Source organism: Nelusetta ayraudi, unplaced genomic scaffold (genome assembly GCF_046127955.1).
Source record: "Nelusetta ayraudi isolate G7.1 ecotype Tasmania unplaced genomic scaffold, CSIRO-AGI_Nayr_v1 ptg000088l, whole genome shotgun sequence".
Taxonomy (NCBI): domain Eukaryota; kingdom Metazoa; phylum Chordata; class Actinopteri; order Tetraodontiformes; family Monacanthidae; genus Nelusetta; species Nelusetta ayraudi.
Window position 1 is genome coordinate 807,754 of NW_027466138.1, and position 23,534 is coordinate 831,287.

Genomic DNA, 23,534 nt, shown 5'->3' on the forward strand with positions numbered 1-23,534 from the left:
GTTATAGTACAACCAAATGGCGGGATCAGAATGGAAGAAAGCCCCAACTGTCGCACTTTCCCCACACTGGAGGCGCTGAAACTGCCTGATGAGACATCACAAGGCCCATTGACTAGCGACTGTTTGATCATCATCAAAGTATCGCTAGTTGCTATGCAATAATCGGAATATCAGACACATTACAAATCTAAGCTTGGTTGGATTCAAGGTGATGTTTATTTTATTTTATTTTATTTTATTTTATTTTATTCTTCAGAATACACGCACGCACACACACACACACACACACACACACACACACACACACACACACACACACACACACACACACACACACACACACACAAAGATCAATTTACAGAAATGTAGATCTTCAATGTAAAAAAATATCATCATGTGCAAAGTTTGGAAAATTGTAGGTCTTTGACATGAAACAGAAGAATCACTACATCACATAACTTGCCGGGGGGGGGGGGGATGTTGACAAATAATCACGGATTTTGTCGCCTTTTGATGAAGAGAAACCCGAATTGAGTCGATGTACTGCTTGACCTCAGTGTGAAAAGCAATAAAAGTCGTTTTTTTTTTCTGTGTATGAACTGACGTTTGTGAACGTGCCTGTCAGTCTTTGCTGAGGGACCCACGAACCGAAGCCCGCTGGTTTCCAGCTAACGACAGCGAGTCTCCTCCTCGGGGTTTTCAGACTGATCCTCGACCCCGACTGCAACTAGCAGCGACGTGCGACAACAACAGCCTTACAAACAGTATGTCTCGCTTTGTGAAGACATAACCTTGGACAAGGTTGGGCTCGTCGTTGACGGCAGTCAGTCCGCTTCACATTAGCCCGCTGCTACATTCCTCTCTTCAATCCTCTGCGGTTGTCGGTACGAGGCTAAGTTGTTAGCTCACGTCGGCTAAAACATCGAGCGCTGCTTCCTATGTGGCTCGCAGCTTGACTGCTGCTCGTCATTTATACAGCAAAAGTGGAATAAGGGACGAACGGTAAGAGACATTTCGGACTTTTATACTTAAAGGTGTGTGTGGGGGGGCAATGTAATACATGGCAAAGCTTTGCGGAGATGATCAGAGAATGTTTACGTTAAAAGTGAGGAGATGCAAAAGAACCTCAGACGTCAGTGCTAAAAGGTGGGCTGTGTTGTGTGGTGGGTTTATTTTGGGTGACACGTCTGTATTGAACACTTGTCGCTTTGCTGCGGCGATTTGTGAATCAGGAAGAAGAAGAAGGAGACAAAATCGCTAGACGTGACAGCCCGAGCTGCGCGGTTTTATTGTATCTGGATGACGTCATGGTTATTCCACGTCTGAGCGTTATCGTCAGGATATCGATACCTGTCGGGAAGGAAAGTGTGTAGGACCCCTGGATAGCCACGCCAGGCTTTGCTGACACCACGTTGTCGAGGAAAGGTTAAACTGAAAGTGAAAGTTAACCTGCGACGTCGCCTCATGAGCTGGCCGTCGAGCGATATACCGGCGATATACCGTGATATCGTGGGACTTCATCATGCAAATTTCTTTAAAAAAAAAAAAAAAAAAAAAAGAAAGAAAGAAAGAAAGAAAGAAAAAGAAAAAAATGGAAGAAAAAAAAATTGGTCGGCTTTGATAAAGTAAAATTAATGAATAATTTTTCCATCACGGCCTGTGCAGCAGGAGCTCACTGTAAGGATCAGCACACTTTGGAATTATTATTTGATCATTATTGCAGTCAGCATTACTTCAAGAAGATAAGCAACGTTTTAAGAATTCTAATGTTGCATCCTGTTAGCAATAAGAATAGTTAATTAAGTGTTTTTCAACCTTTTTTGGGTCACGGCACCTTTTTTGTTTTTTGTTTTTGTTTTTACATTGAAACAATCACACGACACACCACCAACCAAACATAATAATAAATGACACTTTTTTTTTTTGCCTAATAATGACAATACAGTCTCTTCATTTATTGATACTCTCAGTGTGAAACCTGGGCCTGTTGAGATGCACACAAAGCTGAACAGGCTCACATTCCTTTTAAAGCACAGTCACTCCACAATGGAATGGTGTTGTTGTTTTTGTTTTTTTTTTTAGATCAATTAAGTGAAGTGGAATCATTTTTCATGGCACACCAGACATTATCTCACGCTACACTAGTGTGCAGCTGCACAGTGGTTGAAAAACACTGGCTTATCTGAAGGTAGTTGTTGTTGAAACCTGCATGCAATGAAGAGTCATTGTTAAATAACTGCATTGTGTTTCTTGGAGATTTGAGGATAATTCAGCTTTACTGAATGGTATGGATGCCTGTTTATGTATATTTTCTATAAATATCATGTAATACTAAATGAGATTAGATTTTTTTTTTTTAAATGACATTCGAAACTTGAATGAATGCCGAGCAACACAGCACACTGACACTGAGTTGAACCTCTGGTTATGGTTATGGCAACAGTCCCAGATGAGGTTTGCAGTCAGGTGTTTCAAGGTGTTGCCTGGATTCTCAGACTCCAACAAAAAAAACAATGCAGCCTCTAATATGCAGCTGCATTTCAAGTGTAAGGAAAACCCCTCTGAATTTCTGTGTGTGTGTGCACTGCTTGTTGCTGTGAAGTGTCCGGGAGGATGGTGCAGCCGCAGCCTGATGGACCGATGCAATGGGACATCTCAGGAGAGGAGAGTGGAGGGGCCCTCAGGGTCCCACCTGAGTTGGCTGCCAACGAGGTGGTGACCAGGCTACTGGGGGACAACCAGCAACTTCGAGGTACAACAGCAGATAAAATGTACCAGATGACCGGTGGTTAGGTGACAATTGCAATTAGAGGCCCTTAGGTGTGGAGGAGGAGTCCGTGGAGTTTCCTCTTTGACTCTTCGCACCTGTCGACTCTTCTTTTGGTTCCCTCCTCCAGAGGCTTTGCGACGGAGCAACCAGGCGCTGCGGCAGCGCTGCGAGGAGATGGAGGGATGGCAGCGGAGGACGAGGGAGGAAAGAGACTTCCTCAGCTCTCGTTTCCAGGAGGCCCGGGCCCTGGTGGAGAGGCTGGCGCAGGAGAACCACTCCCTGCAGAGCCTGGTCAACGGTCCGGCCTCCTCCGGCAGCCGCTGCAGCTCCAGCCAGACTGAAGATCTACACGGCCGCCCGCCCAGGAATGGAGCGCTGGAGGGGGCCCAGGTTCGCTCAGCCGTCAGTCCAAGAAATGGAAGAAGAACATTCTCAGCATCAGATGTTCCTTTATTTATTTATTTTTTTAACTCCCTTTTGGGTTCTTGTGTAGACCTTAGATCCACGAGAAAGGAAGAGGGTTGAAGAGACAGACCAGCACACTCAAACCACGCCCCCTCGCAGCCTGGTGAGAGTCCATCATCGCACCCTGTGTTGTCTTTTGTTCATTCTAACTCATATCTGGATGTGGTTGCTGATGTTGCGTCTTGCCTGCTATGTCTGTAGGTCCAGCGTGATGCGAGCATGCATAGCTCCTTGAGTAGCATGCCTTCCTCTCCCCCTAGCTCTCTGTCAGAGGTGGGGGTGGGGTTAGTGGGCGGGCAGAGTGACCAGGTACGCCTGCTCACCACAAACTGCTGCTGCTGCTGCTGCTGCAACAAACAGCTGAAATCAGGCCCCCCCCCAAAAAAAATCCCATCTCTGTGTCTCTTTGTTCTTAACATATGAAATCTGATCATAGAAACGGCTCAACTTTGACCTTTCCTGCTATTTTTCCCCTTAAACAAAGGCCTTTCATTAATACTTCCCTGGTTTTTAACTGTAATGGATATGTCACCTTTTAACAATACAAGCACATACAGGTACTACCCAGAAAATTAGAATATGCTGCAAAGGTTGCTGTATTTCTGCAATTCAACTTAAAAGGTGAATGTGACATATTATATAAAGGAATAATATCAAATCAATATATTTCAAGCTTTTATTCCTTTGGATTTTGCTGATCAGGTCTTGCAGCTTAAAAAAAACTCAAAAAATTAGAAGTCAAATCTTTCAGAAAATCTTAATCAGCAAAGTTACAACAAGGAACTGCTTGAGATGTCAATTTGCGTGCAATGGCTCAATAAAATTTCATCTTTTATGTTAAATTGCCAAAATAAAAATATTCTAGTTTTTTCGGGTGGTACCTGTATAGGTAGGGATGCACCGCTAGCAGGGTGGTGGAGTGCTCTGCTTGTACTGGTGAAAATAATCTGTGCTGTTATGATGACGCTGATACCAGTTGTGTATACATATGGATTTGACAATTTAGTTAAATTTGTGTTTGTGCTTCAGTGAAACCTCTTCTAGGAAAACATGCTGCAGAATGTTGTTCTAATGAAGTGCTGGCTATCAGTATGGCAGAGTACTGAGATGCAAGCGCTCATCCTCTACTCGCTCTGTATAAAAGGTGGTGTTGGTGCATCTCTGCATATAAGACATTAGGCATGAAGTGATGCATTAGTGAGAGGTGAACTGTGTTTTTATATGGATCATGGCATGAACACCGGTACTGAGCCAGCTCTTCATCACCTCCAGGCTGCGTCACTCTTCTCTCCCCTCCCTCATGTCAGTCTTCTCACTTCCTGGTCTCTGTACCTTCTGGCACCTGCTGGCCAATCGCATGATTCCCTTCACTGCAAATTCCTTCTTTGAATATTTCCAGCCTCATCCACATTTCATTGCATGGTTGTTTGTGTGTGTGCGTGTGTGTGTGTGTGTGTTTTCTTATAGCCTGTGGAAGGCGCAAATGATTTCCTCCAGCTGTTGAAGAGCCACAAGGAGAAGCTGGAGGAAGGAATGAGAGAGCTGAGGAGGAAGAACGAAGAGCTGGAGAGGGAGAGAGAGGAGGGGGAGAAGGAGCGGGAGAGGATGCGACGGTGCATCGAGCAGCTGCAGAGCAAACTGGCCCAAGCACAGGTCAGCACTGCCAGCCGAGCCGAGCCAAGCCGAGCCGAGCGCATGGAGCTCCAGTCAGTCTAGCGGCTAGAATCTAGCTGGAATCATTTTACACACAACAATCCACAAACAATAATGGCTGCAATAATAGAAGAAAGTGTTTTTCATTCTCCTGTTCTTCACTGCAGCGTCTTGCAGGAGAAAATGATGCAGTGACAGACAGCTTAGATTTATCAACGAGCGAAGTCACTTTGGATGAGATCGATGCTTCTCATCTGCTAGCATCGCAACACTTTATTTCAGGATAGAATGCAGAATGCGGCTGCAGTCGTGCTCTGTAAGCCACTGCTTCTGGTTTTCGTGCAAATTTTTTTCCGCCCTATTTTCCCGAGTTTAGAGAGATTGGGAAACAATGCTCTCGAAATGGAAGTAGCTTCCATACCAGTGTCTTTAAACCCATGTCAAAATAGAATTTGATTGAAGTGAACAAGCTGGCCATGTTTGCTTCCATTATATCTACAGTAGCGCTCAGTGAAAGAATGGGTGCGATTGTTTCCGATGCTCTCTAAACTCGGGAAACAGGGCGGGGAAAAATAGCACGAAAAACAGAAATAATTACACTGAAAAACAGAGATTTTCTTTTCATTTGCCAAGTGAATGCAATACGCTTCTGTAAGTATCTTCTACCGCCAGTTTGTCTCATACATTTGGGCAGACAATATTGCACATTCAGTCAGGCCAACTTGCGTAGCTTGTATGAGTGAATAGTCTCAGGTTAACATTAACACACAACTTGAAAGCACAGGGACATGATGTTGTTTTTCAGGAAAAGAAAACAGCCTTGTTGGTCCAGTGTAAACAAGTCGTCAACAGTAATGCAGAGAATGTTTCTAATTCCAGATGTTTATCAGTGTCTAATTGGCCCTGAGAAACAGTGATGACTGACTAGAAGCTAGAAGGCGGCGTAGGTGCGTTCACTCTCACTGGTTTATCAGTGGTGAGGACTGCACTGGAGGCCTAAATATAACCTCCAGTTCAGTGGAATCACTTCTATTTCCAGTCAGGGACTCTCAACCTGCAGCCTCAGCTCAAATCCTGTCCACCACACAGTGTACATGAAGCAACGCACTTCGTCTGCCTGCATCACAGCTCAACAAGCACAGTGTTGTTGCTTTGTTCAACAACGTTTTGTTTTTTGCATTGACTTTACATTTAAAGTGAAAACAGTTTATGTATTTGAACCATAGGTTCTTATGAAAAAAAAAAGGCTGTGGTTGATCAACAAAACGATTATAAAGAACAAAGTGACAATTTGCCATAATATGACATTCAGTGTGCTACAGTGTAATGCAGTGCACTAGCTGGTGTTTGACTACTTTCTAATAATCTCTGATATTGTGTGTTTGTTTGCAGGCGAGCAGTGTGACTGACGAGGCTGTGCAGCATCGCTCTGATGCTCAGCACTCATCCGACTGGTACGACAACTCGTAGTCTCATCCAACACACAAAACACCTTTCAAAACTGCCTCCAACTTAACCACTTAACACTGTGTGTGTGTGTGTGTGTGTGTGTGTGTGTGTGTGTGTGTGTGTGTGTGTGTGTGTGTGTGTGTGTGTGTGTGTGTGTAACTCTGTTTTATTAACTACTGCATCATTTTGGACTAAACCCTGTGTGTGTTGATGTGAGAGCTGCTCCTCTGCTTCACTAAAACCTCAGTCTTCACTGCCTCCTCCCTCTCTCTCCCTCTCTCTGTCTCTCTCCCCCTCTGTCTCTCCCACTCTCTCTCTCTCTCTCTCTCTCTCTCTCTGTCTCTCTCTCTCCCTCTCTGTCTCCCCCACTCTCTCTCTCTCCCTCTCTCTGTCTCTCCCACTCTCTCTCTCTCTGTCTCTCCCTCTCTGTCTCTCTCCCTCTCTGTCTCTCTCCCTCTCTGTCTCTCCCACTCTCTCTCTGTCTCTCTCACTCTCTCCCTGTCACTCTCTTGCTCCCTCTCTCTCTCGCTCGCTCTCTCTGTCTCTGTCTCTCTGTCTCTCTCACTCTCTCCCTGTCTCTCTCTTGCTCCCTCTCTCTCTCGCTCGCTCTCTCTGTCTCTGTCTCTGTCTCTCTCGCTCGCTCGCTCTCTGTCTCACTCACTCTCTCTCTGTCTCTCTCTCGCTCGCTCTCTGTCTCTCTCTCTCTCTCTCACTCTCTGTCTCTGTCTCTGTCTCTGTCTCTGTCTCTGTCTCTCTCTCTCTCTCTCTCTCTCTCTTGCTCTCGCTCTCCCTCTCTCTCTGCCTGTCTGCAGCTCTAGCCTGGCTAAACTCACAGAGCAGCTTCAGGCCACACAGGGCAGGTGAGCCCCTCAGCTCTGTTTGGACTCGCCTGTTTCTTCTTCATCTTCACTACTTTCTCCACTGTAGATGCACACTGACGACATCAAGATATGTGGATTAATGTGGCAAAAGAAAAAAAAAAGTTTAATAGCTAAATATGTTCTATATATTTTATATGAAGGCTGGCAATTCAAGATCGTCAAATATAAAACCTGTTTGAGTTATTACACATTTTTTTGTTTCATACATTTTCCATACGTGTTCATTCATAGTGTCGATGCCTTGAGTGACAATCTACAATGTCAATAGTCATGAAAATGAAAGACAAACCATGAAATCAGAAGTATGAGTCCAAACTTTGGACGGGTAGAGTAGTTGACTGGCGAGCTCAGGAGGGGAATCAAAGAGCGCTGCAGTTTAAAATGTAACCACTTGATGTCGCTGTTTCTTCACGCTTTGCCTTTGACCAACCGAGACGTGACACCATTCCATCGACTACACAAATCAAAAGAATCAAGTCATCATGTTGGACTTCAACACATGTTGTTTCAAACCTCTACACCAGGGGTCACCGACCTTTCTGGCACTAAGAGCTACTTCACGGCTCCTGAGCCGTATGGAGGGCTGCCAGTTTGCGAGATTCTCCTGCAATAACAAACTCTCTGAGTTATATATTATTATTAGTAATGATACTCTTCTATGTGAAGAGTCAAAAATGACTCAACAAGGTTGGATAAAACTGAATTTTAGACGCAGCTCAACGAGCTGTGCAATTTTTGGAACGGGTCTGCGGGCTCCTCATGAGGTCCTTGACGGCCACCTGGTGCCCGCGGGCACCACCTTGGTGACCCCTGCTCTAGAATGCCATTTAAAAAAAAAAAAGAAGACATTTAATCATCTTTAATGTAGCGGAGGAACAATTGATTGAGTTTTATTTGATGTGTCTGCAGGTATCGGGAATTGGAGGAGAAGCTGGACTGCTTGCAGAAGAATTCTGCCCAGCGAGACAGAACTGAAGCTCTTCTCAAGCAGAAGGACAAGGACTGTGCACAGGTAGACATCCCATTCATTCCATCCAGTTTGTCTTTCTTTCAATTTGAAACAAAACTCCCTGTTGTTTACCGAATAGTTTCCCTGTTTGCCGTTTGCTTCCAGCTGGCGAAAGACTGCGAGGCCCTGAAAGCTCAAGCGACGTCTCTGCTAGCAGAACTGCACGAGAGACAGAGCTGCCTGGACAAGAGCGAGCATGAGCGCCAAGTTCTGGAGGAGAAGTACGAGCCGGGCCGGGCTGGGTCGAGCCGAGCCGGGCACGTCGCACTCCCCGCACACAGGTGCACGACTTACGTGTTGGGTCTCCTCTGCGTTCAGGCTGGGCGGTAAAGTGAAGGCGCTGCAGGTAGCAGAGCGTGAGCTGGAGCAGCAGAGGAAGCAGCATCACGTGGCCATGGACAAGCTGCTGCTGCAGATCCAGGGCCTGGAGCAGGCGCTGAAGACGGAGAGACACGTCGTCACAGAGGAGAGGTGGGGTCGTACGGGTCACGCCAGTCTTCAGTAGCATAGCAAGCAGGACGCATCAGCCATCAGTCATCCATGAAGTAGCGTCTTAAAGGTCCAGGGTGGGAAACAGCGACATCGAGTGGGCAGAGTTCAGATTGCAACTCTCTTATCGCTCACTCGCCCTCTCCTGAGCTCTCCAGCGAACTACTGGTTTACTTTAAACGCCAGCGTTCACCCTAAATATCAACCTTGCTGTCAGGCAGCTGTATTGTCCACACCATGCTTCCTTAGAAATGTGATGGTGCAAGATGGCAGCTAACTGGGAGAAAGGTCATTGACCTTTGTATATTCTTACCAATTAAACCAAATGACTTTTATTGTACTGCGATCATTCTCATACTCATGTATTTATGGGCAGTGTATTAAGCTTTGACCAGTATAAAAATCATAAATCAGGCCAAATATTACACACTGGACATCTCAGTCTCTCTGGGTTGCACTGAGCACAGACCTCAGCCAAACATACCAGCCAGTCAACAGAACCGTGAACACAATCAAGTCTTGCATCACGCAGTCGAGGCCTCTTGGGCTGACAAAATTATTTCTCTTTTATTTTTATTTTTTTATAAGGTTAATAGAAAAGGTTCTGCTCTGCTTTGTGTGGATTTTGAGACCAGACCGTCTAAATGATGTTTGACAAGCTGTGATATCTGTTTCACATTTTGCTGTCAGGAAGAAACTGACCCAGCTGCAACACGCCTACACCTGTCTCTTCCGAGATTATGACTCCAAACTCAAGACTGAGGTAAACACGCAGTCACGCTAACTGAGGTGGTGGGCAAACTGTTGGACTGGTGGGGCCATACTGGGTTCTACAGTGGGCCAGAGGGGGGTAGTGGAGCAGCAGCAGATGGATGGAATGTTGTGGTGAGCCTCCTCATAGGAGGAGACAATCTATCCTGGAGAAAACATGTTGCTGTAATGTCAATGGAAAATGAAGCAAAGTTGCAACCAAGTCAGAGTCTGTGAAGCCCCACCAGGGTGTTTCTTAGAACCAGCTAGAACCACCCATGACCATCCAGAACAACCAGGGTGTTTAGCTCTTAGAACGACCTAGAACCATCCAGGACCATTCAGAGCCACCAGGGTGTTTAGCTCTTAGAACCACCTAGAACCATCCAGAACCACCAGGGTGTTTAGCTCTTAGAACCATCCAGGACCACTTAGAACCATCTAGAACCATCCAAAACCACCAGGGTGTTTAACTCTTAGAACCACCTAGAACCATTTAGAACCACCCAGAACCACCAGGGTGTTTAGCTCTTAGAACCATCCAGAACCACCTTGAACCATGTAGAACCACCAGGGTGTTTGGCTCTTTATTGAAATGACTCAACATGGAGGAACTGCAGCCGTTTGATGACTCGCTGACTATTAATATCATTTCTTCAAGTTCTGTCAGCCGGATTAAGAAGCTTAACGGGCCGCATATGGCCCCCGGGCCGTAGTTTTCCCACGCCTGGTCTAACTTACTCTGTGTGATTGGTTCTCGGCTGTTGCGTTGCATTGATGTGGGTGTTTGATGGCAGGGCGGCGACCTGTGCAGCCGACTGGAGGAGGCGGAGCGAGCGCTGGCGCTGAAGCAGGACCTGATCGACAAACTGAAGGAGGAGGTGGAGCAGCAGAAAGGCTCCCTGGAGACGGTGCCCGTCCTCACTGCTCAGGTACAGCGGTGCAGTAGCACGGTGCAGACTCGCGGACACCATCAGAACCATCTGCAGCTCTGAATAGCAGTGCAGTGGACTGACGCATGCAGAACAGTCAGTCTTTCCTCGCCAGAGTCACACCACTGGAAAGTTGTTGTCTTCATCGTCTGTCTGCAGTGGAGAAAGTTGAGGGAAAAAATGCATGCGAAGGCGTCAAAACTTTTGACTGCTAGTGTGAATGCTTCAGTAAGTCTGCAGTAAATTAGCATTAGCCCCTCTTTTTAAGACGACGATTAAAAGTGGACTTGGCTTCGCGGTGCTGCCGCGTGGCTCCTTGTTGACTGGCAGTTGTGTTTGTGCAGGCTGAGATCTACAAGGCCGACTTCCTGGCAGAACGGGAAGCGAGAGAGAAGCTGAACCAGAAGAAGGAGGAGTTACAGGACCAGCTGACCAAGGCCGTGACTGAGATTGAAAAACTCAAACAGGAAGCCACACGGTAAAAATCCTGCCCTTGATTTTCCAAAGCAAAGGCAATGGGAGACCAGGTAGGCCCGAGTCGGTGGCAGCAGGTCAGCTGTGTGCTTCTGGAATCCGGCCGCTGCAGTCCGCTGCCACTGGAGTTCCTTCCTTTTGTTTTCTGATGTGTTGTTAGAGATCTTTACTGATTATTGCTCTCCAGGGGCTCTACAGTCATGAATGTGCTGAACAATGAACCTTAAATTTCACTCATCAAATATCGCACAAGCATTTTAAGGTGACATTCACTGCCATCTAGCTGTCAGCATGCGGTACTTCAGTAAAGTAGTATAGTGTTGTAGTCCTGGACGTTGGTCTCCGTCTCCAGACCACTTTCTAAGGCTCTCGGTCTCGGACTGGACGGACTGACTGGGCTTTTGAACAACAGACCCGGTGGAGACGCAGCCAACACTGTAATAACACTGTAATAACACGATAATAACAGAACAGAATCCACCCGCTGCCTTGTTTCACTGTGTTGCTGCCACCCAGAGTGCCACCCTGCACCCTTGGTCCCAGTTCATTTGTCTCTCTGTCTGGTCTCCATCTCGACACTCGAAAGGTCTCGGTCTCGGTTGGTGCTGTCTTGACTCAGTATCCCACTGTGTAGCTGTGTCCTATTTGCCATATTGTCACTGACAGTGGACGCAGCAGCTAAACTGTCTGAACCTCCTCTGATTCCAGTGCACGCATGGAGCAAATGAAGCTGAGGCACCTTGACGAGTTCCCAGCACGAGCCGTACTCCTCCCACCTCAACCAGGTGCAGCAACGCACAACACACGCACGCACAAAAGACTTTCAAACTGCAAACTGCTGCATTTCTTCATTTTCTTGCCACGTCATCACGTCCACGTGACAACAACAGCGTCTTAGAGTTGAGTTCTAGACCCTGGAGGAGCCGCTCGGGGAATCTAGTCCACATCTTCTGCTGCAGTGTCTGCATAGTTGGTTGGTTTGATGATGATTGGTATTGTTGATTCTCATCATCATTATGATCTATTCTTTATTTTAATTGCAGTGTTATAAGTTTGCACTGAATTAAGCAAACTTACTAAGATTTAAAAAATCATCGATGGTGACTTCTAACTGTTACTCAGGATTGGTAATGTCGTGTTTATGCACTAGGTGGCAGTATGCACCTAGAATTCTTGCCATCCATCCTGACTCTTTCCTCCTCACCCACATCATCTTGAAAGGCGTTCGATGCCTACGAAAGAGGATCTGGGCCACAGGAAGAGAAAGAAATACGACAGGAAGGACGTTTTTATTGAGGTTTTCATTTCGGGTTTTAAGTTGAAATTTGTAAATAAAGACAAAATTTTGAGAATAAAGTCGACGTTGAAAAAAAGAAAAAAAAGGTTCATGAATAAAGTCGCCGCAGATACAGTGGACCTTGGTGAGTGGACTGGATGGATGGTGGATGAAGCCAGTTAGTTCACAGTAAACATATACATAAACATATATATATGCAGTGAACAGGTGAATCCCACCAGGTTCAGCCACAGTCATCAGGGAACTGGTGAAAAGCAAGGGACTCCAGTAGACTGGTGCACAGAGCCTTTTGGCTTTATTCTCACGTTGACATTAATTGCAAAATTTCCATTTTAGTCTCAAACTTTTGTCTTTTTTACGTCAACTTTATTCTCGGAATTTCAACTTTATTCTCGAATTGGAAACTTGAAAAAAAATCTATCTTAGATACCTCAGCTTTAGATTTTTGAAAACACGCATTTATTATTTTTCCACTCAGTCTGTTTCTTCCAAGAATTTCCTTCTGTTCTTTTCCTTTCTTACTCCAAATTTTATTCCATTTTTTATTCCTTTTTAATGAACAGAATTTCCCTTCTTTTTGCACCATCTCATTGCTGCAATTATGCAAATTTCCTTAACATGAGATTATTTAGACACTCTATTTTATTCTATTCTTTTAAGATCTTTGACTTTTTTCCCTCTATTTTTCCGTTGACTCGGGTGTTTTTCTTGGCACAGCTTTCAACACAGCGCCCCCTGCACCGTCGTTCCGGAACCCGGCCCATGGAGTGGTTGGTGATCTGACCGCTGGACCGGAAGACCTGCCGGACCTCTGCTGCCCCAAGTGTCAGTACCAGGCGCCAGACATGGACACGCTACAGATACACGTCATGGACTGTATACAGTAACATGAGTGTGTGAGTGAGACCTGGCGGCACCCCAGCGTAACAGTGGAACACACACACACACACACACACACTGACGTGTCTGGAAGGCAGTTTTTCCAGCGTCGTGTAGAGAACATGTTACATGCACCTTATTCATTCACCATTTAAAAGGAAAGAGAGACGTTAGAATGAGGAGGAGTGACGAGATGAAGATGGTGCCACTCAGTCTCAGATTATTCTTCAAAAATTAAAATGGCCATTTCTGCTGCAGCTTTTCCTCCTGCAGCTGCTGTGTTAGGCCGTTCTCCCTCTGTTCTTGACGCACAACTGCTGTTTCTTTGTCAGTTTGCTCCTTTCTGTCTTTCTTTCTTTCTGTCTGTCTGTCTTGTCTCTAAGACGGGCATAAAAAAGAAAAATGTATTCCGAAAAAAAAAATATCGGTTTAAAAGCGCAGTACTTTCAATGCGTCCTCATCCATCTGCACTGAAAGGTGGAGAATCATGGGACGTTAACTACTCACAAAAGTAGTGTTTATTTTGGCTGCCTTACCCAGAGTACTCACACTGTACACACTGAAGTCAATCATTGGACCTAAAGAGGAGAAAATACAACTCAACTGAAAATGACAATGTGAATTACAGGTCGAGCTTTAAAATAAGAGATTATTTAAAATAAGGTCTGGTTTTATATATGTGTATATATATATATATATATATATATATATATATATATATATATATATATATGTATATATATATATATATGTATATATATATACATATATATATATATGTGTGTGTGTGTGTATATATATATATGTGTGTATATATATACTTATACATATATATATGTATATATACATATATATGTATATATATGTGTGTGTGTATATATGTGTATATATATATATATTTATATATATATATATACATATATATGTATGTTGCTGTCTGCAGTACCTCAAACATGTATTATTTTGTATTAGAGATGGATTTACTCTTATTAAAAAAGGTTGCCATTCTCTGTGTTTTGTGCCTGTGTACATGCTTGACTGCGCCACCGCTGCTTTATTGCTAATGCTAGGCTGCCCCCCCCCCTCCCCGCCTTCACCACCATCAAAACCTTTTCTGTGACTGTTATTCTATCCTGGCTTTTCCTCCTGTGCTATTTATCTGTCTGAAAATGACCACGACAGCCACTTCACTGTTTGTGTGACAATTGTCTATAAGTATATATATATATATATATATAAATATCATATAGTTGAACTGTTGTAAATTTACAAAAAAAAATTAAATAAATGACTCATTAGCCAATTTGTGTTGTTGTTGTTGCTGATGGTTGTGGTGTTTCACTGTTGATGTGGACATTTCTTCTGGTCGGGGGCTCGCTGCATGAAGTTAGGATAAGGGATTAAGCCGGGATTGTCTCCGTTATCCTGGCTCAATTCATCGCCAATCTGGTTGCACAAAAGTGGGCTCGAGGGAAATGGGTTATGTCACGATATCAAGCAATCGATCAACTTTCATTGGTACGGCACTAAATCACAGCCGGAACGCTTTGATTTACTGATGGAAGAAGACGTCTGTAAACCATAACAGAAAAAAGTGAACAAAAACACACGACGGTTGATGAGGTCCAAGCTTTCCAATGGGTCACCAGTAGCACCTTGTTTAGGTTAGGAGTGAAACTGGTAACAACGAGGGTCACATGTCAAGTATGTTGGCATCCGTGACATCGTCCCATCTTAGTAGACATAAAAATAGCTGTTGTACTCAGAGGATTAGCGAGCCAACAGCCGCCTGTCACCTGGACCACCACGAGAGATCCCACCACAAGCTCGCACGCACAGTCAGCTTCCTGCTAATGCAGCTGAAGACATTATTAGTGCGGCTTCTTATTTAGCTACCTTCATTAGATACGTTGGAATCTATTATTATTATTATTATTATTATTATTATTATCATTATTATTATTGTTCATTGTATACATCCTCTTTTTGTGGTGGTTAGCAAATAATTCTAACATGCTTACACACACTGTTAGCAAAGTCTATTATCCAAAAAGACACGTTGTGCATGGAGGTCAATAAGTATTAATGCAATGGTTTGCAAAAACATGGCTGTGCCTTTAAGGGAAATTTGGCAGTCAGTCATTTGGCTGCCGAGGACGCCGGGGGGGGGGGTTGAAGATCAAGTAGTCCTAATTCTGTTGTTACAGCCTTACTGCAAAAAAATGTCATTCATTTTGTCCACACCCAATAATGACAAAGTGAAAAAGTTTTTGTTTTTGTTTTGAAAAAAAGATTTCTGCAAATGTATTGACATAAAAAAGAAATTCAATGTATTCAAGTATTCACAGCCTTTACAATGAAGCCCTGGAGTCCATGTGGTGTATTCTTCTGGTGGATTCAGGTGATGTAGATGTTGAAGGAGTCTTCACTGACACGGACTTAGTTGTATAAAAACTGGTTTATTTCAAAGAAGTCAGAAGTCAGACAGGCACCATGGAAAGCCTGGGGATGTTTCTGGGCCAGATGTGAGTAACTCCGATGATCCTTTGTTCACGTCACCTCTTATACCCCCAGCAACCAGGGAGGAAGATGCTGGGAGTGGAGGAGAATGTATGCACTCCATAGTTGCACCCCCAATGGCCATCTAACAAGACCATATATGGACACTGAGACGCCCTTAGGGAAGAAGTGCAGCCAGTTCACTGCTGAGTTCACATCAGGCCATACACATAAGTTCAAATGATGTCATATGCATAGATTCAGATACTACATCCACCTGTGGTGCATTGAGTTGATTGGACATGATTGGGAAAGTCACACACCTGTGAGTATACAAGGTCCCACAGGTGACCGTCGGGATCCCGATAACTGAATTCCAGTATCCGCTGATGCCGATACTTTTCTCATACAAGTTACTGACAAGAGTACAGAGCGAGGATGGAAGTCAAAGCAAAGGTCTGTAGACCTCCGAGGGCATCGTCTCTGCAGCGGTCCACCAGCCAGGTCTGTATGGTGGCCAGATGGAAACCACCTGGTGGACTCTCAGATCACGAGGAACCAAATTCTCTGATCTGATGAGACACAGATTGAAGTGTTGGCGTCATGTTTGGAGGAAACCAGGATGGGGAACCATCAGCAGGCCACCACAGTCCCTGCAGTGAAGCCTGCTGGTGGCAGCATCAGGCCGAGGGGCTGGTCTTCAGCAACAGCTACTTGGAGACTGGTCAGTATGGAACAGATGTGGGCAAACTGCTGCATGCACTGTGCTTATTAACATTTCAACGCACAATAACTGGAATTCTGTTTATTACAACTATATTAGAGGAGACTAATTTAATGCTAGAACTTTGTTTGAAGCTTCTTGTTTTGTTGGGTGTTTTTGTGTGACTTTCTGTATCATGTGAAACAATTATATTCAATGACAATGTGAAATCCCTGCTTTTGAGAATCTATTCCAATTGATCCCTTCTTGTGAGGACTAATCTCAATCTAGCTGCAGGAGAAAATGGGGGATTAGTCAGGTAGCTGATAAATCCCATTGTGGAAAAGAGGAATCGAAACGAGTTCATGTCCTCTGTGGTCTTTGAATTAAGTGGCCAATTTACTCGTGTCAATTCTGAGGCCATGCAACCTTCGTGTAAATATGCTCTTGAAGATAATAATGCGCTGGAAACGCCTCCACAGAGGAGTGACGCTGAAATCCACTTAAACCCTGGACTCTCAAACATCTGCCGATGTTTTGTGCTGCAAAAGAGCGATTCTACAAACCCCTGTCGACAGGCTCGTGATGTGTGACGCAGACACGACTCCACTCTGTGCCAGGCCAACGGCGTCGGGTCATAAACAACATATACATCAGAACCGGGCCTTGAACTGCTCCATTTGCTCGTCAAATGAAGTGTAGCAAATGAACGTAGGTCTTTGTCTGAGCGAAGAAAAAAAAAAGCCTTTCTGTATCTGCTGGTAAGCCAATCAGTGCAGTGACTCCACACCTCCCCTGGATGCATGGCAGCCCATCAAGATCCACTTAGTGCTGCTGACGTCATTAAGCTGCTTACTCTCTCCGAGTGAATGAAGGGGCAAACTAAGGTACTTGTTTACATTGATGTTGCACTGATAGATATTTCGGACGGCGGCATGGCAAGTTTGAACGGAAAATAGAAGCTGACGGAATAATTAGCTCATCGTTGACCGGGCCTGACGCTGAAGTGCGGTGGAATTTGGTCGGGAGGATGGAGAGCGGCAAGGTAACTGTCGTGTGTCGATCGCCGCATTGAAGCTCAATCAGCTGGTGCAGTCTGGCTGTTCTGTTCTGCGATGTGTTGCTCCTGAGATAAAGGACAGTTAGGTGCAGGTGCGTCTCGGTGGATGTGAGGAGTTCTTCCATCTGTCTGTGTTCATCCTCATTGCACTGTTGCTAGTGCATGTCAGCCCCCTAATAGTACAGCAGAACAGTCGGGAGCATTCAGGGACAAAGAGGCTTTGACCCAGACGCTCACCATACAGATGTACAGTACTACCCAGAACATTAGAATCTCCTGAGAAGGTTGTCGTATTTGCCCATGTGTGAACTCTTGTGAGCCAACAACCCAAGACAGACTTGTTAAAGGCTCAGGAGCCTTTGGCAGGTGTTTGGGATTCTTTGGAGTCTTTGAAGCTACAAAACTGAAGCTTTTCACAGTATTCTCATTTTCTGAGTTTGTGGGTTTGTGGTTTTAATAAGCTGAAAATCTTAATCAGCAAAGTTACAACAAGGAACTGCTTGAGATGTCAATTTGGCGTGGAATGGCTCAATGAAATTTGTTGCTTTCATCTTTTATGTTAAACTGCCAAAATAAAACAACTTTTACTTGATATTCGCATTTTTCGGGAAGTACCTGTATACACACACACACACATACACACACACACACAGTTTTCTTGTATGTACTTGTATGTATTGTTGTTGTTGTTGTCACACAGACAAATAGTGAGAACACTATCCTCACAAAACATACTTGTGTCATCAGCATACTGTATAAATACACATGTTTAGACATTATCTCTAATTCAGCGCTTTTAAATTGTTTTGCATGTGTTGTTGTGGATTTAAAAGTCAATAGGATGGAAGTACATCCTCAAGCAAGTGGTGCTTAGGAGTTGTGGTCAAATGTGTTTAATTTACATTGGCATGTGCATGACGTTACTGTTCTATGACATGAGAAAAAAATCAAGTCAGCTGTCCAAACGTCACTAAACTTTGACCCAGATGAAGCGTCCCTGTGTGAACTGTCTTCTGATCATGGCAACAGGTGACGCCCCACCTGCTGATGGCTGCGGGGACAGCTGTCATTGGCTCCTTTCAGTTTGGCTACAACACCGGTGTCATAAATGCCCCGCAAAACGTGAGTATTAAGTACAGCAGAGGTGTGAGGACGACACGATGAGGAATTCCCTCTGCCAGTGTTTGGCAGGAATAAGTTTGTCCAGGCTGTCGCTGTCTCTTCTCAAAATCTCCAAATATTTCACACGGAACCTTTAACAATGAAAAGACTAAAGAGTCTTTTTTTAATGTTCAGCATGAGGACCTATGTTGTAAACGGAAGTGTGTGGGTTGACGTAGGCAGAAGAAGATCAGGAGAGATCTGTGTGTCCGAGAAGAAAGCAAATGATTTATTTTCTTCAAGCTTTTTTCAATGGGATCATCAGAAAGAGCTTCATCGCCTCCAGGCGGCTCAATCTGCTGCAACCCCGCTCCAAGTCAAATCACGCCGCATGCCTATTGTATATTGTTTTGTGTTTTAGATTATTGAGAGCTTCTACAATGAGACGTGGACCCACAGGTATTCGGAGTCCATCTCTCAGCCCACTCTCACAGCGCTGTGGTCGCTCTCTGTGGCCATTTTCTCTGTGGGAGGAATGTTCGGCTCCTTCTCCGTTGGGCTCTTCGTCAACCGCTTTGGCAGGTACGATCCACAACGTTTTCTTTGCCCGTAATTCCAAAAAGTGACTCAAAGACTGACGATGCAATGTGTGTTTTTGAAGGAAGAACTCCATGCTCATGGCCAACGCCATCGCCTTCTTTGCCGTTGCATTCATGGCGTTCTCCAAGCTGGCCTCATCTTTCGAGATGCTCATCATTGGCCGCTTCATCGTGGGTCTTTACTCGGGCCTCTCCACCGGCTTTGTGCCCATTTACGTGGAGGAAATATCCCCCACACCCATCCGTGGGGCGTTGGGAACTCTGCATCAGCTCGGAGTCGTCATTGGGATCCTCATTGCACAGGTGAGAGCCCAGCATCCCTTCTTTGTCCAGCGAGACCCAACAAGGATTTCAAAAAAACTGCAACATTTTTTACCTCAACTGACTTTTTATTGTTGGTGCCCAGTTACATTTCCATTATCTCTAATATCTTGAACATTCTATAATAATTTCTGCTGGATATAATTCACACATAACACTGCTCTTGTCTCTTAATGTATCATACGTTACTTCTAAAGACTTTTGTAACCAGTTTGATTCATTTTAGGCTTCTTTGGTTTATGTGATTTAAGCCTTTATACATGCACTGTTGATGTCCTATAAAAAAAAAAACTGAGAGGTTTTCTTATGACCTTGGCATTTCTCCAGTACACTTTATTTAATATCAGAAGGACCACAGAATTCTGAGAAGAATTGATGAGAATTTCTTTTGTGGTGTTTGCGGTTTGCAGATCTTTGGAATGGAATCCATCATGGGCAACGCCTCACTGTGGCCCCTGCTGCTGAGTTTCACTCTGCTGCCAGCTGTGCTGCAGTGTATCCTGTTGCCCCTCTGCCCCGAGAGCCCTCGCTACCTGCTGATCAACTGCAACGAGGAGAGCGAAGCTCGCAAAAGTGAGACACACAACGTTGACAACATCAACAATGCTCGCAGTCGCCAGTGTTCACAACAGGACCACAAACTGCTTGACATACACACACGAGCCGAGTGTGGCAGATAGTTTGTCATTCTGCGTTCAGATTGTGACAGGATCAAGCTGCACACTGACGCTCCCGTGCAAGAATTTCTGAAATCCAATGGGGGCGCTAGAGAGAGAGAGAGGGAGAGAGAGAGAGAGAGAGAGTGAGAGAGACAGAGAGAGAGAGAGAGAGAGAGAGAGAGAGAGAGAGACATAACCTTTTTTTGGTAACTGTCTTCCAGTCCTGGTGAAACTGCGAGGCACTGACGAAGTCAGTGCCGACATGCAGGAGATGAGGGAGGAGAGTCAGCAGATGATGAGGGAGAAGAAGGTGACCATCCCGGAGCTCTTCCGCTCCCCCATGTACCGCCAGGCCATCCTGGTTGCCATCATGCTGCACCTGTCGCAGCAGCTGTCTGGAATCAATGCCGTACGTACAAAGATCACCGAGTTGACTCTCGTCACTGAGGAGGAACTGGTTGCTTTTCAGTGTCATGTACTGAACAATCAAAAACGGTTTATATTCAGTGTCGCTTAGTATTTCCCCGCTGTACCTTTCTGTGTCTCTTACTTCTGTAGAATAGTTCTAAAAAAAAGTACAAAAATCTGCTATTTCTGTTTGTGCTCATTTTTGGCAAAACAAGCACACAATGACATCCTGCAGAGGAGATACAGGAGATCGATGCAGCTCCAGCTGAGACCAACGACTTTTCATCTTCAAGGACATGGTCAAGCATCGTCTCTTTAGACCATTGGACCATTGGACCTGGTTCCATGGTCCAAAGAGAATGCCAGGGAATGTAAAGGCCTTTGAGGAAACCCTGGGCTTGCCAAATTAAATGTGATTGATTGATTAAATGTACCAGTCTTTATCCTCCAATCCTTAACTCACCCATCCTGTCTTAGAATATGTAGATTCAGTACATGTAGGCGCTAACATTACCAAGTACACACTTTCAGCAGTTCAATTAAGCGGGTTTTTGTTCATTGCTCTGTTGTTCATCATCTGTTGTGTTGACTGGTTGTGTGTATATACTTTACAAATAAGGGATGCTTATGTTTCTTTCTAATTTGGGTCAGTCACATGACCACTTTTAAGGTGGTATGAAAATCATCATGTCATCTTCAGGTGTTCTACTATTCAACTGGTATATTTGAGAGGGCAGGGGTGTCCCAGCCTGTCTATGCCACCATTGGTGCAGGAGTGGTCAATACTGCCTTCACTGTCGTCTCGGTAAGGACCAAATGAAGATGTGGACATTGTGTCTAATTCTAGTTGGCAGTGTTTTACTTGTAGTAAGGTCCTTTCATCTGTCCATGCAGTTGTTTCTGGTTGAGCGTATGGGCAGGAGACCGCTTCTTCTGATTGGCTTGATGGGAATGGCGGTTTCAGCTGTTTTCCTCACCGTTGCCATGCTGTTGTTGGTACGTTTCCAAAAGCTTCTTGCGTCTAGTCTGCTTGTGTCTCTTCACAAAAGGTAACTACCTACTTTTCTGGACTCCTTCGTCCCTCAGGACCAGTTTCGATGGATGTCCTATATCAGCATTGTGGCCATCTTCAGTTTCGTAGCCTTCTTTGAAGTTGGCCCTGGGCCAATTCCTTGGTTTATCATGGCTGAGCTCTTCAGCCAGGGACCCAGGCCTGCAGCTATTGCAGTTGCCGGATTCTCTAATTGGTCTGCAAACTTCTTAGTGGGGATGTGCTTTCAGTATGTTGAGGTAAGGATGGCTTAAATATTTCATTCCCATCGTCATGCTCGCTACTCAAAGTCTTGCCGGAGTCTCATATTGTCCTCGTAATGTGGTTTCAGCAACTCTGCGGCCCGTACGTCTTCATCATCTTCACCGTGCTGCTGCTCGGCTTCTTCGTCTTCACCTACTTCAAGCTGCCGGAGACAAAGGGCCGGACCTTTGATGAGATCGCTGCTGGGTTCCGCCAGTCGGCTGGTCACGGAGCTGACAAGTACTCTGCTGCCGAGGAGTTCAACACCCTGAGAGGGGACGATCCCAACCTTTGAGAGCTGCACACATTCACGCGAATCCAACACTTTCTTACTTCATTTTCTAAAAATGTGTTTAGTCGGTGTAACTGTAATACAAATAGAGGATTTGATTATTACTAGTCATTCTCTCAGTGGCGACCTCCGTGACAGGGGTTTTAAATCTAGATAGGATTGTGCAAGACGCTGGTGTCTGCTGCTGTAGAATGAGAATGTGTACATCTCAAAGAGATAACCTGTAGGCTCCAATACTACACTGTGTACAGTTATAAAGGGAAGGGTGGTATTTCAATGTTCGAGCTTGTACTTGATATTTTAGCGTTCTCACTTATTTGACATAGCTGTCTGTGTCACTAAATATACTGGCACTCACCTGATTTGGTGGGACTGTGCCGCGTGACTGTATTTGTGCCTATGGACTGGAAATACCATGAAGTCAAAGACTTGATGATAAAAAAAAAAAAAAGATGAAACAAATCACGTGACTAAAATGCTACTCGTCACTTTTGGTGAAGAGCAAAAAAAACCTTGAGCTGTATGTGAGGCAGTGCCATTCGTTGGCTTAACTCGATGTGTTCCTCAAACGTCACTCAACGTTGAAATATGTTTGGGTCACCGTTTGAATGCTCAGCAGAAGTCGGACTCATCTACGGTTTCCTGCGTTACACCGGCCATAGACACACAACGTTCTGCTACGTTCAGACTCAATATATTGATCTAAACTGTAAAACTGTTCAAATAAGATCAATATTTTGTACACCTCAAATCATGCACACCAATAATTTCACAGTGTACACTTGTAAATCAACTTTACCATTTCAGAAAAAACGATCCTGCATGCACACACACATGCACGCACGCACACACGCACACACGCACACACACACACACACACACACACACACACACACGAATGTGAGTTTGTATAATTAAAAGGTTTAGACGACGGTCCGTGTCAAACGTGTAGTGCTTATTGTGGATTTCTATGGAAGATGAGCTGAGATGAATATTCATTCTTTATAGTTGATGGATGAGAGTCAAGGTTGGCCAACACTAACCATCCATCATTAAGGATGAGTACACAATCAACAGAAACACACAGAAATGTACTTACAAATCAAGAAGCCAGAGGTGTAATTGTGCTAATGCTAAAAGTAGCATGTGTGGAGTGCAGGTCCTCATGAATGATATTTAATAATAACACTTTTGGGAGTTACCAACTGCTAATGCACTGATGAGTCGTTGTCGTGTTCATTTGTAAGCAGATCTACTCTGTAGTTATTGATTGTGTAGTCATGCTTTGTAAATGATGGATGCAGGGTTCGGGTCGGCTAACACCCTGATCCATTAGAAATAAATGACTGATGATGAATACACAATCAATAAAGTCATCTTAGATATGCTTACAAATCAAGTAACAAACACGTTTAGAAGTGCCAACACGGTGTTACCTATAATGTGTTACCATCTGATCTAAAATATAAAAATCCTTCCAACTTTGTTTTGGGTCACTAGACTGTGGAGGACATCGGTTCTGTTGAAGTCAGACTCTCAAAAACAGACTT

At 44.6% G+C, this 23,534-nt stretch overlaps 2 protein-coding genes across 6 annotated transcripts; both read left to right on the plus strand.

Annotated features, from left to right (window-relative positions):
* Window positions 1-686: 686 nt before the first annotated feature.
* ikbkg (inhibitor of nuclear factor kappa B kinase regulatory subunit gamma) lies at window positions 687-14,352 on the plus strand. 4 transcript variants are annotated; one of them, XM_076045898.1, is made up of 16 exons: window positions 687-1,002; window positions 2,603-2,752; window positions 2,898-3,160; window positions 3,264-3,338; window positions 3,437-3,544; window positions 4,703-4,888; window positions 6,281-6,342; window positions 7,150-7,197; window positions 8,128-8,230; window positions 8,333-8,448; window positions 8,546-8,698; window positions 9,407-9,479; window positions 10,264-10,398; window positions 10,743-10,876; window positions 11,581-11,657; window positions 12,887-14,352. In XM_076045898.1, the coding sequence occupies exons 2-16, from the start codon at window positions 2,614-2,616 to the stop codon at window positions 13,054-13,056; spliced, it is 1,842 nt and encodes a 613-aa protein (XP_075902013.1). In that variant the 5' UTR covers window positions 687-1,002; window positions 2,603-2,613; the 3' UTR covers window positions 13,057-14,352. The 4 variants fall into 4 exon arrangements, with proteins under 4 accessions (XP_075902013.1, XP_075902015.1, XP_075902014.1 ...); XM_076045900.1 differs by lacking the exon at window positions 3,437-3,544; XM_076045899.1 differs by lacking the exon at window positions 7,150-7,197 and having other exon boundaries at window positions 688-1,002.
* Window positions 14,353-16,919: 2,567 nt separating this feature from the next.
* LOC142901404 (solute carrier family 2, facilitated glucose transporter member 1-like) lies at window positions 16,920-22,238 on the plus strand. Of its 2 annotated transcripts, XM_076045906.1 has the most exons (10): window positions 16,920-17,295; window positions 18,340-18,432; window positions 18,833-18,993; window positions 19,073-19,313; window positions 19,742-19,904; window positions 20,212-20,399; window positions 21,099-21,203; window positions 21,293-21,394; window positions 21,485-21,688; window positions 21,781-22,238. In XM_076045906.1, the coding sequence occupies exons 1-10, from the start codon at window positions 17,281-17,283 to the stop codon at window positions 21,985-21,987; spliced, it is 1,479 nt and encodes a 492-aa protein (XP_075902021.1). In that variant the 5' UTR covers window positions 16,920-17,280; the 3' UTR covers window positions 21,988-22,238. The 2 variants fall into 2 exon arrangements, with proteins under 2 accessions (XP_075902021.1, XP_075902022.1); XM_076045907.1 differs by lacking the exons at window positions 16,920-17,295; window positions 18,340-18,432 and having other exon boundaries at window positions 18,867-18,993; window positions 19,077-19,313.
* Window positions 22,239-23,534: the final 1,296 nt, after the last annotated feature.